This window comes from Aedes albopictus, chromosome 3 (genome assembly GCF_035046485.1).
Source record: "Aedes albopictus strain Foshan chromosome 3, AalbF5, whole genome shotgun sequence".
NCBI lineage: Eukaryota > Metazoa > Arthropoda > Insecta > Diptera > Culicidae > Aedes > Aedes albopictus.
The window spans coordinates 317624934-317643044 of NC_085138.1; the positions used below are offsets into that span (position 1 = coordinate 317624934).

At 40.6% G+C, this 18111-nt stretch overlaps 1 protein-coding gene and 1 long non-coding RNA gene across 2 annotated transcripts in view; one reads left to right on the forward strand and one right to left on the reverse strand.

The window, feature by feature from the left end:
* LOC109401254 (transcription elongation regulator 1) overlaps nucleotides 1–8825 on the reverse strand; it is a 38932-nt gene extending 30107 nt beyond the window's left edge. Inside the window, exons 1-3 of the mRNA XM_019673722.3 lie at nucleotides 7699–8825; nucleotides 6555–7611; nucleotides 6332–6482 (exon numbers count right to left, since the gene is read on the reverse strand). Of these exons, the coding sequence (XP_019529267.3) occupies nucleotides 6332–6482; nucleotides 6555–7611; nucleotides 7699–8740 (2250 nt within the window). The 5' untranslated portion in view covers nucleotides 8741–8825. The remainder of the gene's footprint in view (nucleotides 1–6331; nucleotides 6483–6554; nucleotides 7612–7698) is intronic.
* Nucleotides 118–4434, forward strand: LOC109428032 (uncharacterized). Its single transcript, XR_002134374.3, has 2 exons — nucleotides 118–1481; nucleotides 1557–4434. It is a non-coding gene; the product is annotated as an uncharacterized LOC109428032 (long non-coding RNA).
* Nucleotides 8826–18111: the final 9286 nt, after the last annotated feature.

Consider the following 18111-nt stretch of genomic DNA (forward strand, 5'->3'; position numbering starts at 1 on the left):
CAAATATTTGACAACGGACAACACATATTCTCAATTTAGTTGAAAATCAGAGTTTGCGACTAACGAAGTTGGGTTTTTGTCCAAATCCATGCGTCGTCGGACCTAACTTCGAAAGTGGTGCGCTGTATAGTAAACCTGGTCCGCTATACAGCGCACCACTTCCGAAATTAGGTCCGACGCACGGATTTGGAGAAAAATCCAACTTCCCTAGTCGAAAATTCCGGGTTTCAACTGCACGGACAATATAACACCCAGTGACCCAGTGGAGAAATTTCCGTTCGACGAAAAGTTTTCCCCGGCTGGAGAAGGAATCGAACCCACACTCCGAGGCTTACGAGACACCTAAACGACTAACGCGGCTAACCGCTCGGCCACGGAGCCACACAATGGATGATGGTGATGGATTTTATATTTGTTTACGTAGTATTACTAACTGAACTTATTTTGTGTAGTCTGCAAAAGTTTGAGTCTCGCACGTGGTGACAGGTGACTATAAATTACTTTTTTCTGTATTTATTTATCATATGGAATATATGTACTGTTGAAGGATTCTGTAGATTAGTAGTGAGTTGTCTAGTTGAATGTCAGGAATTTCTTGAGAATGAGAATATTGCCAGCTGTATTTGACATCGCGCGAACGTTATTAATCATCACAATACTTTTGATTTTCTGATCTTTCATGATTACTAGTAATGCCTTGTGCGCAACCGACTTACAGTGGATTTGGTTCGGTCTGGTGAATGTGATTAGGAAAAATAGTGATCAGCGCCATCGATATAATAAGTGGATGCTCCGATTCCCGTATTTTTATTAACATGCTCAATTGACTCACAGATTGTTGCTGTAAGTTGGTAAGAAGTTAGAAAACTAAAGGCGATGAGGAAAATCTGAAGTGTTCATCATCTGGACCTAAATTAAAATATTTCGCTGTTTCCATGGAATGGTTTACTCTTGTTGAATAAACTTTTATTTTTGTGTGTTCTGCCAAACAGAAATTTTGAATTTACTCCACGAAGAGTTGTTAGAATCACTGGATTTTTACATGGCAGGAAGATTATCTTCTTTATCTAATATGGTTGAGAAAACTCAATTTTCAAAAAATGGTCTTTGGTTCGGTTTAGCAGAACCCCGACCATATATTCATGATGCACACTCAAAACAATCCAAACGTCATTGCTACGTGAAAAATCACGTACCATCGAAAAATTGTTCATTTGCTTCATTTTACCTGACGCACATAACCCTCACCAAGGCAATCATAAATATCAAATGATGTGCCTGTTACCATAACGAAATTGCCCGGTACTCCTTAAGCTTAAATGAAAGTCACATACCCACTCCAGTTCATTTCCATAACTTCATTTTGCATTCACTCAATGCCGCACTGAACTAGCTTTCAAAATATCAAGATGGCGGAATTGAAAACAAATCTCAGCAGTACTTTTAATTTCGTTTGTTTCTCAGCATTTTCATTACATTATGTAAGTATTAAGGATTCGTTGTGTTAATACCTTGGATAGTACGAAAAATACCAGTTATTTTCCATGTTTCTGCAGGGATAATTATCGGGTTCCGGAAAGCTGTCATGCCATCGAAGAAATAACCTCCCGCGGAAGGGCTTATCAAGAAATGGACGGATGAAGAAAGTTATAATCAACTAAAATTTGAGCTGAGCAGCACCTAATTTCACTTTATTAATTATCATTTAGCTGAGCGGGAGTGAATTTTAAGCAAACCCGTTTAAGTGTGCTCCTTTGTGTGAAATTCTACTAAATAAATGAATATCCTTGCATGATTACGTCCAGGATTACGTTTGCATTACTGTACTTTTGTATACTTTCAATCCGGTCGATCCGTCCACGATACTGCTGGCCAATAGAGCACTTGCTGGCTTTGTTTAGCAGACCAATTTGATTATGCTGGGAATTGGTTTGTAACGGATAACACGTTACGAGGCGTTTCCCCGCGAAATCAGATGGGACTATTGGGTACAGTAAACAAACCAGCAATTGCGCTATGTTGGAATGCAGTGTTTCTGACATATTTCATTAATAAAAATAATAGGACGCTATGTAAGAGCTACAGGCGAGCTCTGTAACAGGTACAGAAAAAGTTAGTAGCTGCTACGTGGAAAATCACGTATTATGAGAAAGGTCAATGGAATGATTGTTCATGGATGAATACTGAGTTCATCCCTTGACACTTGTGTTTCACGTACTGCCCATAACTGCATAACAGTCACTTTCGACATAAGTAGGCATTGGAGAAAATGGAGCTTAAAGTTTGCAACTTGCGTTAGTATGGAAAAGGATTGAAATTTAAAAAATATGCCAAAAATTCAAAATTAATCCTTTTGCAATGAAATCTCCTAATGCTCTTCTTCTATACTGGGCGAAGAGTTGTAAAAATAAATAGACTAAAATATGATTGGCGGTACGCGGGGCCGGGTCACAACGTCCGAGGCCATACAGTCCCGGACATTAAGTCGCGTTTTTTTGCGAAATAGCGTCCAAAAGTTTGGATGCGTCATAACATCCTATGTGCCTTCTTTCCTTGGACTTCGTGGCGTATCTGCAAGTTCGGACGTTATGCCCCGAAAAAATGCGCCATAAAGTCCTGGGACTTTATGGCCTCGGACGTTATGATACTGCGCCGCGGTACGCTATGAAGCCAGTGTGTATTCTCAGCGTGACTGTTATGCTGTTACATTCATGAATATTTAATAATGAGACAAAATGACTTGGTATTTATTTCACATTTTGTAGAACAAACTTATCAAGTTCATTTGGGTGCATGAAAGTACTGATCCCCGGAAATAACTCAATATTGACAAAAACTGTAAATGTTACAGATATGCAGTTATGGGCAGCGTAGGTACTACGTGAAAAGTGCGATGGAAAAAAAACCACGTATGTTTTCACGTAACAATGACGTTTGGTTTTTTTTCAGTGTACATCTGGCCAACGTGCCTCTTCATGTGACTCTTTCACTCAAGGTTTTTTACGATATTGAGAAAGCATTCACTCAAAAGCAATCGTGTTTGAGTGTTTTCCTAGATATTGAGATTTAGAGTGCTTTTGACAACGTCCCTTCCGATGCCATAGTGAAAGCCGCACGGAATCATGGTATATCTCCAATTATTTCCCGATCGACATCTCTTCTTGACATTGCGTCAAGCAGCAATTACGAAATTTTGTGTTTGTGAATGCCCTCAAGGGGGAGTCTTGTCAACACTTCTGTGGAATCTTGTAGCTGATACGTTATTGAGGCAACTCAATGATAGCGGGTTTTCGACTGTGCTACTTTTTCCCGATCGTCAGTTCCCCGCATGTCGTTTACCCGAACGCCAGTTCGCCGAGTGTCCTTTTCCTCGAAAGCATGTGGTCAAAGACTAGGGTAACGGTCGAATTTTGGACCCCTAGAGGACATTAATTTGAATGTAAGCTAAAATCAATCAGATTCAGAGAGTATTACACACAATGATGATGTTGACATGACCGTAAAAGCCTCCACTGTCCGTCAAAAATACCCACAGTGTCATTTCTGGCTGAAAATTTGATGAAAATAATTGACTTTTGAAGCACCAGTTTACACTGTTTTGGACACCCCAATGTATTTTGGACCCTCTTAAGTATATATTTTGGACACTCGGCGTTTAAACCCGCTTGCGACTAGTTTCGAAGAATCTGTCACTTGGATATGCTGGATCACAACCTAATTACTTGATTGACAAAGGCTGATTAGACGAACTTTGCGAATTTAATGCGCTAGGATGATAAACGTTTTTGTTTACATCTGCAAGTTTGCCCAGTACCACTTTTTCTTTTCGTAAACAAGCAGCGACACTCGCACGGATGACGAGATTAACAAAACATAATTTCAAGGTAAATAATGATATTTCCAGTGAGGAAATGATTGCTGCTCGTGCAGAACAACCTAATTTAGCGAATGATTCTAAAAAATTTCGCCATCTCTTCATTAAATCTGGGAAAATTATGATAATACGGCCCAGGGGGTCCAAAATATATGGGGGTCCAAATTATATTGGTTACCCTACTCGATCATTAAGATATCGTGATCACCGCAACGGCACTTTTACTTGAAACAACTGATTCATTTTATGGCTTTATTTTCCTCAGAGTGTAAAGGAGTAGAGATATTATTTTACTCAGAGTGTAAAGGAGTAGAGATCAAAGTGCATAATGAAATGATAGATGTGCTAGTATTCGCTAGGTAGCGAACAAGTGTGAAAATTTATAGAAGGTGTAATTAGGCATGAAGGCCATGTCTTGAACGAATACATCGAATGCGTGAAGCCTTTCACGCATTCAAGATTAATAGAGTTAAAGAAGGGTGCATGTTGGGGTACATAACAGATTATTCGGGAAAATGAGTCATTCAGAGAGAAGTACCAATCGGGGAAACGTCATTCGGGGTATCGACATTCGGAGAAAAATAGCCCAACCCGGTGTCCCTCCCATTTAGTTATCAGAACCCCTTTTGACCTGATGCCAAGCGCTCTTTAGATAGGTAGATTAGAGGTGGTGTCGCTAATAAGGCCTTTCGGTAAAACATCTATTGTTCTTCTTACCGCAAAAGGCAAAACTATAATGGCGGTCGGCATTAGCGTCTCTTTGTTTCTGAAATTGATGACTGATTTTATTGTAGGGTGAATTCTTGAAGAATAAAGAATTTTCGATATTCTCGAGATATATAAGTTGAGTTGAATAATATGGAAGCAATGACATCCAATTAGTTACATGGCGACCGTGACAGCAAAGGTTGTGAGCAGTGGCGTCGCGTAACCTCACTTTTTACCTGTGCACCAAGTATAAATTCTTGATTATTTTGAACTAATTTGCTTGTAATAATCAGAAAATGACGAGAATAGCTGATTTCACTTATTTCTATTTCGATTTTGATAATAAATCCCCTGCAATTGCAAGTTTTTGGGTCGGTGCACAGGTTAAAAGGTTACGCGACGCCACTGGTTGTGAGAAATATGGGAAATTTTGATTTTTTCAGGCTTTGATTGACAAGAAAAAGTGTTCAAAAATAGTGAAATATACACTGGGTAAGTCTATGCCGTTTCTTTGTAACAGGTTCGGGCCACCGTAAGCTTGTCGTATTAGTCACAAAAAAAATGTAAACAACTCAATGAGCTGGTGGTTGGTTTATTTACACAGTCATATTTGTTGAGAACCACTGAACAAACTCTAGCCGCTCTGCTTGCTCGCCGATAGCATTTCAATATGCGATCGGTTGATGCACAAAAGCAGACTTTAGAAGTTCTGTAACCGTCATTGTATGTATATACGTGTCGCGTCAAATGTAGTTTTCATGTCCAATGAAATTACATTTTAATTTGTCATTCGTTTACACCTGGAGTTTCAATACACTGCCATGTGACTCGGCCACTCGGACTCCAAGATGTAACAATATTTTTTGCAATTTCTCATCGTAATAGGCTGTTTTACCTCATGCAAATCTGACAGGAAAAGGCCTACTTTCCTGCACCAAATTAACAGTGCTGTAATGGTTCATTACAGCACTGATTTGCGTTGCGTAATGAATCATTACAGCACTGTTTTCAGTTTTGATCAACTTCTTGATGCTTTCGGGATGCAGTTTTGAAAAATTGTGACAACTGCACAGTATAACCTGCTATGATCAGATTTTCTTAAACATGGCTATGAGCATCAGTATGCAGTTTGATGAAAAATTTTGTTCAAGCAGTAATTTATGCACTTGCAAAAAACGTTGTACGCTACTCGGTGCAGAACTCGATTTTTACAGCACTCGTTGTAATTATCCAACTCGGCAAGCCTCGTTGGATAAATGTACGACTCGTGCTGTAAAAATCGTCATTCTGCACCTTGTTGCGTAAACTACTATTACATACTAGGCACTTTCTTCATCTTGCCGTAATGTCCCAACTAGGACAAAGCCGACTCTTCAGAGTAGGCAGTGCTTTAGAGCAATCCCACAGTTTGTAACTGGAAGATTTCACGCCAATGTACCACTTTCAATTTAAAAAAATCTTATTCAAAGCAGGTTTAGTGTAAAAATATAGGCACTAGGCAGATACGACATAGGGCGATAACATCACGACCGTTTTATCATGATTTTTATTATAATGATGAAATTTGTTGGGCTTGTCAATCCGATCGCTATAATCCCTTCCTGTTGCCGTCACAAACAGTGTGGTCAACCCTAGAGCGTTGACTTTCTGTCTACGAAATCCACTACGAAACACATCCGTGTTGGAAAAATAGGCTAATTTTATACAACCTGGCCAAAGTTTCGCGTTTTTGCGTACGTAGGAACTCACCTGCTCTCGTCGATTCTGCTTGTCCTCCTTTTCACGTTTGCGTACCTCAATGAGGAATTCATTGAACAGACTTTCCCGTTCACGGATCTTCTCGATCACTTTGAAGCGATCGTCTTTACCATATTTCTGGGCAAATTCGCTGAATGATGACCTGTTGGAGAATGGGAAAAGTGTTTTCAGTTTGAGTTGAATTAAAAACGACGAAGCATTGAGATATACTCACTTTCCATGCAAATTGGCCGCCTCCAACAGAGCGCGGAACTCGTCCCGTTTCTGCCTCATTTTGTTCTTCTTCTCCTTGCGTTCCTCCTCGGCTCGATCTTTAACGTACTTTTCGAACACCTGCTTCCGCTCCTTAGACGTCAACAGCAAATAGCGCGGATCGAACACAATCTTGTGCAGTTCTTTCTCCCAGGTGCTGAAGGCAGACACCTCTTTCTCCTTGAGCATTTCCTTGAAGGACTTCATCCGGACATCCAACGGTACCAGAGCACGTTCCCTCGAAGCACGCGCTTCCGCTTCCATTGCAAGGGCTTCCTTCTCCGGATCGTTGCCGCTTTTGCTGCTGGCCGCTGCCGTCTGTGATGTCTTAATGGCCGCTTCCACGTCCGTTTTGAACTTTTTGCTGGGCACCTCTTCGCTCTCCTCGGCGCTTGATTCCGAATCCGAAGGTTTCTCGACCGGTTCCAAGATCGCAGCGGGTTTAGCAACCGCTTCGACACTTGCCTCTTTCGGAACGTTTCCCAGCAGCTGCTGTGGCGGTACAGAAATCGCCTTGTCCACATCGGCCCGCTCCTTAAGATCCTCCGGTCGTTCCCAGACCGAAGTCCGCGAAGACGGATTGTAGAAAAACACCCGGCCGTCACCGGTCCAAACCACACACCAGGGCGTTCCGCTGATCGGAGTGCTCGAGATGGGACGGCTCTTGTCCTGAGGTTTTGCGGCCTTCGCTTTCTCCTCTTCTTCCTTCTTTTTCTTTTCCGCCTCGGCCTTTTTCTTCTTCTCTTCCTCCAGTTTGTCGTTCTTGGTTAGAAATCCAATCTGGTCAAATACCATCCCGGGGGCGCCGGGTATCTGTTGCAACCGAATCGCTGCTCCGGATGCTCCGGCCAGCTGAGGGGGGAATTGCTGAATCTTTACCCCAGCTCCCAGTGCTTGAGATATTCCTGCTGCCGATGCCAGCGGCGGGATGATGGGCATCTGCGGCGGGACAGGCGGAGCGATGAAGGGAGGAATCACTTTCGGTTTTTGCCGTGCGTTGTACAGTGCCAATTTTGCCACTAAAATAATAATTGAATTGATGAACAAATTAACAATGGTTGAGGAAATTTCAAGCTTTCCAGTATATATCAAATAAGGGTACTTACTTTCCAAATCCTTGATCGCCTGCGGCTTCTCCCAAACGCTCTCCCCCTTGGACGCATTATAATAGTAAGCTCGTCCGTCCGGTGCCTTATGCTCGGTCCACTCCGTCGCCTTGGCCGCAATACCCGGATCCACTTCGCTCGTTTTAATCTCAGCGATAGCCTTGAGCGGATCCATCAGCGGAGACGGAGCCGCCGCCGCGGGTGGCCAATGTCCACCTGCAGCTCCAGCACCAGCCCCGGCCACTGCAGCAGCAGCTGCGGCCGCCGCCGCTTGATTCCATGGCGGAAAATTGGGAAACGCTGGAGGGGGTAAACCAAAAGGAGGCATTCCTCCCATGAAAGCCGGAGGCGGTCCGGAAAATCGATGGACCGAAGCCGCCGTTGTGACCGCTGCCTGGACGGCGGCAGAAGTGGTCGCGGCAATCGATGCACTGGTAAAGGCCGCCATCGGATTCTCTATCTTGAGCTCCAGCAGTGGTTTCGGTTGAGGCTTGTTCATGGCTTCGACTTCCGCCTGCGTCATCACCTTGATGTTCGGTCCATCCGGACGGGACCACGTCGTTTCCCGCGTCATTGCATGGTAGTAGTACGACTTGCCTTCCGCAGTTTTGGTTTCCACCCAAAGTTCCGGTGGTTGCACTTGTGGTGTGGCCAGCAGCGGAGGCGGTTGGGAAACACTTCCCGGAGCCATTGCCGCAAAATTTCCGACTTTGCCCGGGGCCACACCTCTGATGAAGTTTGGAGGAATCCCTCTCAACAGCGACGGTGGATTAGCCAGCAAAGGCACCTTTTCTTTGGGTTCGATAGCTATCGGAGCGACGACGGGCACTGCTGGATCAGCCGTTCCTGTTGGTACCGGAAGAGCTTCTTCAGTTTTCTGCTGCTGCTGTGGCTGCTCTTGTTGATGTTGCACTGCTATGGCTACGGCGGCGGGGGTATCACTATTATTTGCAATTTCCACAACGGCCGGTGCCGTTTCCGGCACTCCTTCAGGTTGTTGAACATCAGCGACCACTGGATTAACATTTTCACTTGTTTCCATAACGAATTATCGCGGAAAATAAGTAAAATTTAAGAAAAATTACGGATCCAAATCCACTTGCACTTTTTTGCTTTTTTTTTCTACGCGAATCAGCTGTCAAAGTGCAAAGTATCTAAATACCAAGGTAAGAGATTCCCGCTAATATTCACGGATTAGTGAGAAAAGGAAAAAAGCAAAAAATAGTTATGAAGTTTGCGCTGATTTGTATGGGCACATCACTATTTAGCAAACTTTCTTAAGAAATTAAGCACTCCCACCTTAGAAACTATTATTTAATTGCATCTGACTGGATTAAATGTGACCTCCATGCAATAAAACAGAAAATATCGCTATTTGAAAATCGGTAACAAATTTTTTTTAATTGATTCTAAACATATTTTTTCAGCATTTAGAAACATCCAAACTAACAAAACTTCACAAACTTTGCTGAAATAATGACATTTTAGTGTAAAAACACCAACTTTTCATAACTAACGCAGATGTGTTGGTGAGTCTCATTTTTGACATTTACGGGAATCTCTTACCTTGGTACATATTTATATACTTTGGTCAAAGTGAACAAAACAGAAGAAATGACAACTGACCCAAGTGGCGAATCACAGTATGAAAGATTTGAATAGGGTTCTAAATTGGAGATTTTTATACATATTCAAATTCTCGCTGAAATCGAATCGAAATCGGATTTGGATTGGATTTGGAGTGGATTTCGATTGAATTTGGATTGGATTTGGATTAGATTTGGATTGGATTTGGATTGGATTTGGATTGAATTTGGATTGGATTTGGATTGGGTTTGGATTAGATTTGGATTGGATTTGGATTGGATTTGGATTGGATTTGGATTGGATTTGGATTGGATTTGGATTGGATTTGGATTTGGATTGGGTTTGGTTTGGATTTGGATTGGATTTGGATTTGGATTGGGTTTGGTTTGGATTTGGATTGGATTTGGATTAGATTTGGATTGGATTTGTATTGGATTTCGATTGGATTTGGATTGAATTTGGATTGGATTTGGATTGGGTTTGGATTAGATTTGGATTGGATTTGGATTGGATTTGGATTGGATTTGGATTGGATTTGGATTGGATTTGGATTGGATTTGGATTGGATTTGGATTGGATTTGGATTGGATTTGGATTGGATTTGGATTGGATTTGGATTTGGATTGGGTTTGGTTTGGGTTTGGATTGGATTTGGATTAGATTTGGATTGGATTTGCATTGGATTTCGATTGGATTTGGATTGAATTTGGATTTGGATTTGGATTTGGATTGGATTTGGATTGGATTTGGATTGGATTTGGATTGGATTTGGATTGGATTTGTATTGGATTTGGATTGGATTTGGATTGGATTTGGATTGGATTTGGATTGGATTTGGATTGGATTTGGATTGGATTTGGATTGGATTTGGATTGGATTTGGATTGGATTTGGATTGGATTTGGATTGGATTTGGATTGGATTTGGATTGAATTTGGATTGGATTTGGATTGGATTTGGATTGGATTTGGATTGGATTTGGATTGGATTTGGATTGGATTTGGATTGGATTTGGATTGGATTTGGATTGGATTTGGATTGGATTTGGATTGGATTTGGATTGGATTTGGATTGGATTTGGATTGGATTTGGATTGGATTTGGATTGGATTTGGATTGGATTTGATTTGGATTTGGATTGGATTTGGATTGGATTTGGATTGGATTTGGATTGGATTTGGATTGGATTTGGATTGGATTTGGATTGGATTTGGATTGGATTTGGATTGGATTTGGATTGGATTTGGATTGAATTTGGATTGGATTTGGATTGGATTTGGATTGGATTTGGATTGGATTTGGATTGGATTTGGATTGGATTTGGATTGGATTTGGATTGGATTTGGATTGGATTTGGATTGGATTTGGATTGGATTTGGATTGGATTTGGATTGGATTTGGATTGGATTTGGATTGGATTTGGATTGGATTTGGATTGGATTTGGATTGGATTTGGATTGGATTTGGATTGGATTTGGATTGGATTTGGATTGGATTTGGATTGGATTTGGATTGGATTTGGATTGGATTTGGATTGGATTTGGATTGGATTTGGATTGGATTTGGATTGGATTTGGATTGGATTTGGATTGGATTTGGATTGGATTGGATTTGGATTGGATTTGGATTGGATTTGGATTGGATTTGGATTGGATTTGGATTGGATTTGGATTGGATTTGGATTGGATTTTGATTGGATTTTGTTTGGATTTGGATTGGATTTGGATTGGATTTGGATTGGATTTGGATTGGATTTGATTTGGATTTGGATTGGATTTGGATTGGATTTGGATTGGATTTGGATTGGATTTGGATTGGATTTGGATTGGATTTGGATTGGATTTGGATTGGATTTGGATTGGATTTGGATTGGATTTGGATTGAATTTGGATTGGATTTGGATTGGATTTGGATTGGATTTGGATTGGATTTGGATTGGATTTGGATTGGATTTGGATTGGATTTGGATTGGATTTGGATTGGATTTGGATTGGATTTGGATTGGATTTGGATTGGATTTGGATTGGATTTGGATTGGATTTGGATTGGATTTGGATTGGATTTGGATTGGATTTGGATTGGATTTGGATTGGATTTGGATTGGATTTGGATTGGATTTGGATTGGATTTGGATTGGATTTGATTTGGATTTGGATTGGATTTGGATTGGATTTGGATTGGATTTGGATTGGATTTGGATTGGATTTGGATTGGATTTGGATTGGATTTGGATTGGATTTGGATTGGATTTGGATTGGATTTGGATTGGATTTGGATTGGATTTGATTTGGATTTGGATTGGATTTGGATTGGATTTGGATTGGATTTGGATTGGATTTGGATTGGATTTGGATTGGATTTGGATTGGATTTGGATTGGATTTGGATTGGATTTGGATTGGATTTGGAATGGATTTGGATTGGATTTGGATTGGATTTGGATTGGATTTGATTTGGATTTGGATTGGATTTGGATTGGATTTGGATTGGATTTGGATTGGATTTGGATTGGATTTGGATTGGATTTGGATTGGATTTGGATTGGATTTGGATTGGATTTGGATTGGATTTGGATTGAATTTGGATTGGATTTGGATTGGATTTGGATTGGATTTGGATTGGATTTGGATTGGATTTGGATTGGATTTGGATTGGATTTGGATTGGATTTGGATTGGATTTGGATTGGATTTGGATTGGATTTGGATTGGATTTGGATTGGATTTGGATTGGATTTGGATTGGATTTGGATTGGATTTGGATTGGATTTGGATTGGATTTGGATTGGATTTGGATTGGATTTGGATTGGATTTGGATTGGATTTGGATTGGATTTGGATTGGATTTGGATTGGATTTGGATTGGATTTGGATTGGATTTGGATTGGATTTGGATTGGATTTGGATTGGATTTGGATTGGATTGGATTTGGATTGGATTTGGATTGGATTTGGATTGGATTTGGATTGGATTTGGATTGGATTTGGATTGGATTTGGATTGGATTTTGATTGGATTTTGTTTGGATTTGGATTGGATTTGGATTGGATTTGGATTGGATTTGGATTGGATTTGGATTGGATTTGGATTGGATTTGGATTGGATTTGGATTGGATTTGGATTGGATTTGGGTTGGATTTGGATTGGATTTGGATTGGATTTGGATTGGATTTGGATTGGATTTGGATTTGGATTGGATTTGGATTGGATTTGGATTGGATTTGGATTGGATTTGGATCGAATCGAAATCGAATCGAAATCGAATCGAAATCGAATCGAAATCGAATCGAAATCGAATCGAAATCGAATCGAAATCGAATCGAAATCGAATCGAAATCGAATCGAAATCGAATCGAAATCGAATCGAAATCGAATCGAAATCGAATCGAAATCGAATCGAAATCGAATCGAAATCGAATCGAAATCGAATCGAAATCGAATCGAAATCGAATCGAAATCGAATCGAAATCGAATCGAAATCGAATCGAAATCGAATCGAAATCGAATCGAAATCGAATCGAAATCGAATCGAAATCGAATCGAAATGGAATCGAAATCGAATCGAAATCGAATCGAAATCGAATCGAAATCGAATCGAAATCGAATCGAAATCGAATCGAAATCGAATCGAAATCGAATCGAAATCGAATCGAAATCGAATCGAAATCGAATCGAAATCGAATCGAAATCGAATCGAAATCGAATCGAAATCGAATCGAAATCGAATCGAAATCGAATCGAAATCGAATCGAAATCGAATCGAAACCGAATCGAAATCGAATCGAAATCGAATCGAAATCGAATCGAAATCGAACCGAAATCGAATCGAAATCGAATCGAAATCGAACCGAAATCGAATCGAAATCGAATCGAAATCGAATCGAAATCGAATCGAAATCAAATCGAAATCGAATCGAAATCGAATCGAAATCGAATCGAAATCGAATCGAAATCAAATCGAAATCAAATCGAAATCGAATCGAAATCGAATCGAAATCGAATCGAAATCGAATCGAAATCGAATCGAAATCGAATCGAAATCGAATCGAAATCGAATCGAAATCGAATCGAAATCGAATCGAAATCGAATCGAAATCGAATCGAAATCGAATCGAAATCGAATCGAAATCGAATCGAAATCGAATCGAAATCGAATCGAAATCGAATCGAAATCGAATCGAAATCGAATCGAAATCAAATCTAATCCAAATCTAATCCAAATCCAATCCAAATCCAATCCAAATCCAATCCAAATCCAATCCAAATCCAATCCAAATCCAATCCAAATCCAATCCAAATCCAAATCCAAATCCAATCCAAATCCAATCCAAATCCAATCCAAATCCAATCCAAATCCAATCCAAATCCAATCCAAATCCAATCCAAATCCAATCCAAATCCAATCCAAATCCAATCCAAATCCAATCCAAATCCAATCCAAATCCAATCCAAATCCAATCCAAATCCAATCCAAATCCAATCCAAATCCAATCCAAATCCAATCCAAATCCAATCCAAATCCAATCCAAATCCAATCCAAATCCAATCCAAATCCAATCCAAATCCAATCCAAATCCAATCCAAATCCAATCCAAATCCAATCCAAATCCAATCCAAATCCAATCCAAATCCAATCCAAATCCAATCCAAATCCAATCCAAATCCAATCCAAATCCAATCCAAATCCAATCCAAATCCAATCCAAATCCAATCCAAATCCAATCCAAATCCAATCCAAATCCAATCCAAATCCAATCCAAATCCAATCCAAATCCAATCCAAATCCAATCCAAATCCAATCCAAATCCAATCCAAATCCAATCCAAATCCAATCCAAATCCAATTCAAATCCAATCCAAATCCAATCCAAATCCAATCCAAATCCAATCCAAATCCAATCCAAATCCAATCCAAATCCAATCCAAATCCAATCCAAATCCAATCCAAATCCAATCCAAATCCAATCCAAATCCAATCCAAATCCAATCCAAATCCAATCCAAATCCAATCCAAATCCAATCCAAATCCAATCCAAATCCAATCCAAATCCAATCCAAATCCAATCCAAATCCAATCCAAATCCAATCCAAATCCAATCCAAATCCAATCCAAATCCAATCCAAATCCAATCCAAATCCAATCCAAATCCAATCCAAATCCAATCCAAATCCAATCCAAATCCAATCCAAATCCAATCCAAATCCAATCCAAATCCAATCCAAATCCAATTCAAATCTAATTCGAATTCACAGCATGAAGTGTATCACGTGGTTGCAGATTTGACGGCAATGCTATGCTAATCTGATAAATGCCCAGCCCTGTTGCTCACAAATTGCCCTCCGGAAGTGATTAACCCTTGCAAGGCAAATGCAAGGTGCGACGAAAAGGTGGAAATCTGTAATTTAAATTGCCGACTATAGGCTCTGGTAGGTAAATATCGTGAATCGCCTTGCCGCGCAGATCACATTCTTTTCGGTTTCTCGTGTGCCATCAGTATGCTAGAGCTATAGGTAGTTGTTGATAGCCCGGCGTAGGCATGAATGGCACTGCCCACGAACTTGCGCGCCGTAATTTGTTGTTCAACAACAACGGAAAGTTATGCAGAATTTTGCTCAATCAGTATGGCACATACCGATATGCGCAGGTTTCTCATAGGAGGCAGATTTGAGAGGGAAAATCGTAAATGGTTCATGGATAAGCAAGCGTGCACTTTTGGTTACTATGACATTTTTCCCAACTGAAACGGTCGTTTCGAACGTGTCAATATGGCTAACTGGGATGAAGTTATAGGCGCTTGATTGGAATTTGAGCCCTCGAACAAATTGTCACAATTACTGAGATTTTACATGAGGCGTTGTCGCCTTCACAAGTGGTAGCAACTTTTGTGATAGTTTGCTGCTGACCTGCGCCGCCGTAGGTATCTTATCCTCATCGCGAAGAGAGTTAAAAACCGGTCCTCTGGTCGGTGCAAGTGATGCAATCCGGTGGGCATTTGAACCACGCAGTAGGCGACACGAGGAATGTGTGGTGTGCGGCGGCAGTTCTTGGATTGAATCTTAGTAACGTACATGGCCGACGCAGATATTTTCCCCTTGACTCAATATAGTCAGCGGGGGTTCCATCGGTTCTTGATTGCTGTTTATATGCATTAATCGAGCTTTTTCGATTTAATCTCCACCTCACATGCCAAAAGTCATCAACGATAATAAAATCAAACAGAAAGGTGGTCGTTCCATCACAGGGGAGAGAAGAAGTTTGTTTGTGACTTGTTGCCTGGCAACCTGTTTCGTTGGAAACATCTCAGCGAGCTCTCGATCATCTCTCCGTGTAGCTCCATCCAAGACCACAAACCCACCTCCCCCCCTCCCTTGTTTGCCAGCACCTTGATCATTGCTGTTGCCTTTGAAGGACCTTGAACGTGAACTTTTATGACATGCTGTCCTTCCTGGCCTTCCCCATCCATATGTTCCGCATGGTATCTCTGCTAGCACATAGAAGACATTTTGTTTTTGTGAAGAAGAGCCCCACTTTTTCTTGTCTCTACATTATGATTGATGATTTTGTCATATTGCAACGTCAAGGTGCTGTCCATAAACTACGTAGACTTTTTTTCGGTCATCTCAGACCCCCCCCCTCCCCCCTCCTAGACTTTTGTTCATACAAAATTTTCGAAATTGGTATGGAGCGTAGACTTTGGCCAGACCCCCCCGTCCCCCCCTAAGAGTCTACGTAGTCTATGGACAGGTCCCAAGCAGGCTTTGAAATTTCAGAAACATGAACACGTGGTAGGATGTTAAAGCAGAATCATGTTTTAGCATACCTCATCAACGTGCACAGCCCACGCTCCGGAAGCAGTGTGCAATGAGCAATGATGACAAAGACGTATTCTCCACAAGTCCTAGTAACCCGACGTCTCCACTAGACAGAAATGTCTTGCCATTTTGCTGGACAGATGTGTCATGACAGAAATGTTCTCTCGCTGTTTGCATGGAAAGCAGCGGTGTTGATCATTTCTGTTACGTTTTCTCTTTCTGGCAGCAAAATGGCAAGACATTTCTGTCTAGTGGAGACGTAGGGTAACACCTTGTTGTCGTCCTCTTTTTGATCGGCTCTCTGACGCCGCTGCTGTTCAGCATTGCAGATGTTCCATACACTGCGCGCCCTCCGCCCTTCGCCAAAATGAGCAAAAACCCCTCCCTTGTCAGCTTCTCTCTGCACGGGCCTGGGTGATAAACAAATTATGTCATGTAAAAATCGACCTTTTTGAACCCCCTCCCCTCTATGTCACACTTTTTGTATGGGACTTCAATATTTTTCGTAAAGGTCGTCACATTGTGCGAAACCCTCTCTCCCCCTAAGGACGTGACGTAATTTGTGTACGACTCTTATTGCATGGGAAAGATGTCCGGAGTCTGAAAATGATGACCAGAACATCGAAGATAGCGGTCTAAAATCCAAGATGACAGCTGTTTAATGGTGTTTTAGGCTCTAAGACAATTAATATACAAGATACATGTACAAGATAACGGTCTAAAATCTAAGACGAAGACTCAAAATTCAACATAGTGGCTGTTTAAGGACATATATGATTGAATCCAAAGATGGCCGTCACAATGCACAGTGGTCCACGATCCAGATTTACAAGAAAAGATGCATACAACGCCTTTAAATGAGTTTTAGGCAAATATGGATAGTTGTAGATATATCAATTTTGAGCAAGTTTGCTGAAGACACTTTTTATGTAGCTTTAAAATTGACCGATCTAGAGGTATTTTTCTGAATAAGCTTAGGGTGGTTCAAGAAAAACCGGTTTTCTGGCGTTAAATTTTCCAGTTTCGATTTTTCATCAAAGTCGCCTAAGAAACACTTGTAGAGCATTTGAGTACGCGTCGTTTCGTGCGCTGAGATGGTTGTTATCTCTTTTGGTTCAAAAGTTACAGGCATTTTCTTTAAAAATCATAGTTTTTTAAAGAGGTGTTATGACGGGTTGGGGCAAACATAAAAAATATCTTTTGTCCGCATTCAAAAAAAGAAATGTTTTTATAAAACATATCAAAAAATTAGAGGGTTGTTATTTTTGTAACTCAAGTGAAAAATACTTGAAAAGTGCCTATTTTTTTTTTTTCTATAAAATCGTCAATATCGTTTAAACGGAATGACGTAGCAACAGCATTCTCAGCGCACGAAAATGTGCGTTTTTTAAAGCTCTAAAAATGGTTCTTAGATAACTCTGATGGGAAATTTGAAACAAAAAAGATAGAGCGTTTAAACTGTTTTTACCAAATTTGGAGCATTTTCCCATGGTTTTTATAGGGTGATGCTACAACAAATCGTTTTATTTCTTTATCTGTTTTGTTTCAAGTTTCTCGTCAAAGTCGCCTAAGAACCACTTTTAGAACTTCCAAAAACACGCATTTTCGTGCGCTGAGAATTGAAACAAACTTTGACCCCGGGAGTCCATCGCTCCGACCCAGAAGGGGACGGGCCTAAGCCCCAAGCAGCTGCTCTGAGCCTCGGCTGCTTCTGGGGTGGACACTCAAGGCCGTCTTTTGACTCCCGGGTCCCAGGGCGTTTAGCTAGGGGGAGTTTTCGGGTAGTGGAGATATCTATACTAAATATTTACCGTTCAAACGTATAATATAAACGAAGTTTGGTTACCAATTTCTTTGAAAAACACTATTTTTTAGACAACTAATTTTTGAACTGTCATATCTCGGAAACCAGTGAACTGAATTGAATGATTTTTTTTAATGTTTATCTACATTATATTGATACTTAATACGATGCTATAAAATGTAATATTTTCTCACGACGAATTAAGTTATACCGGGT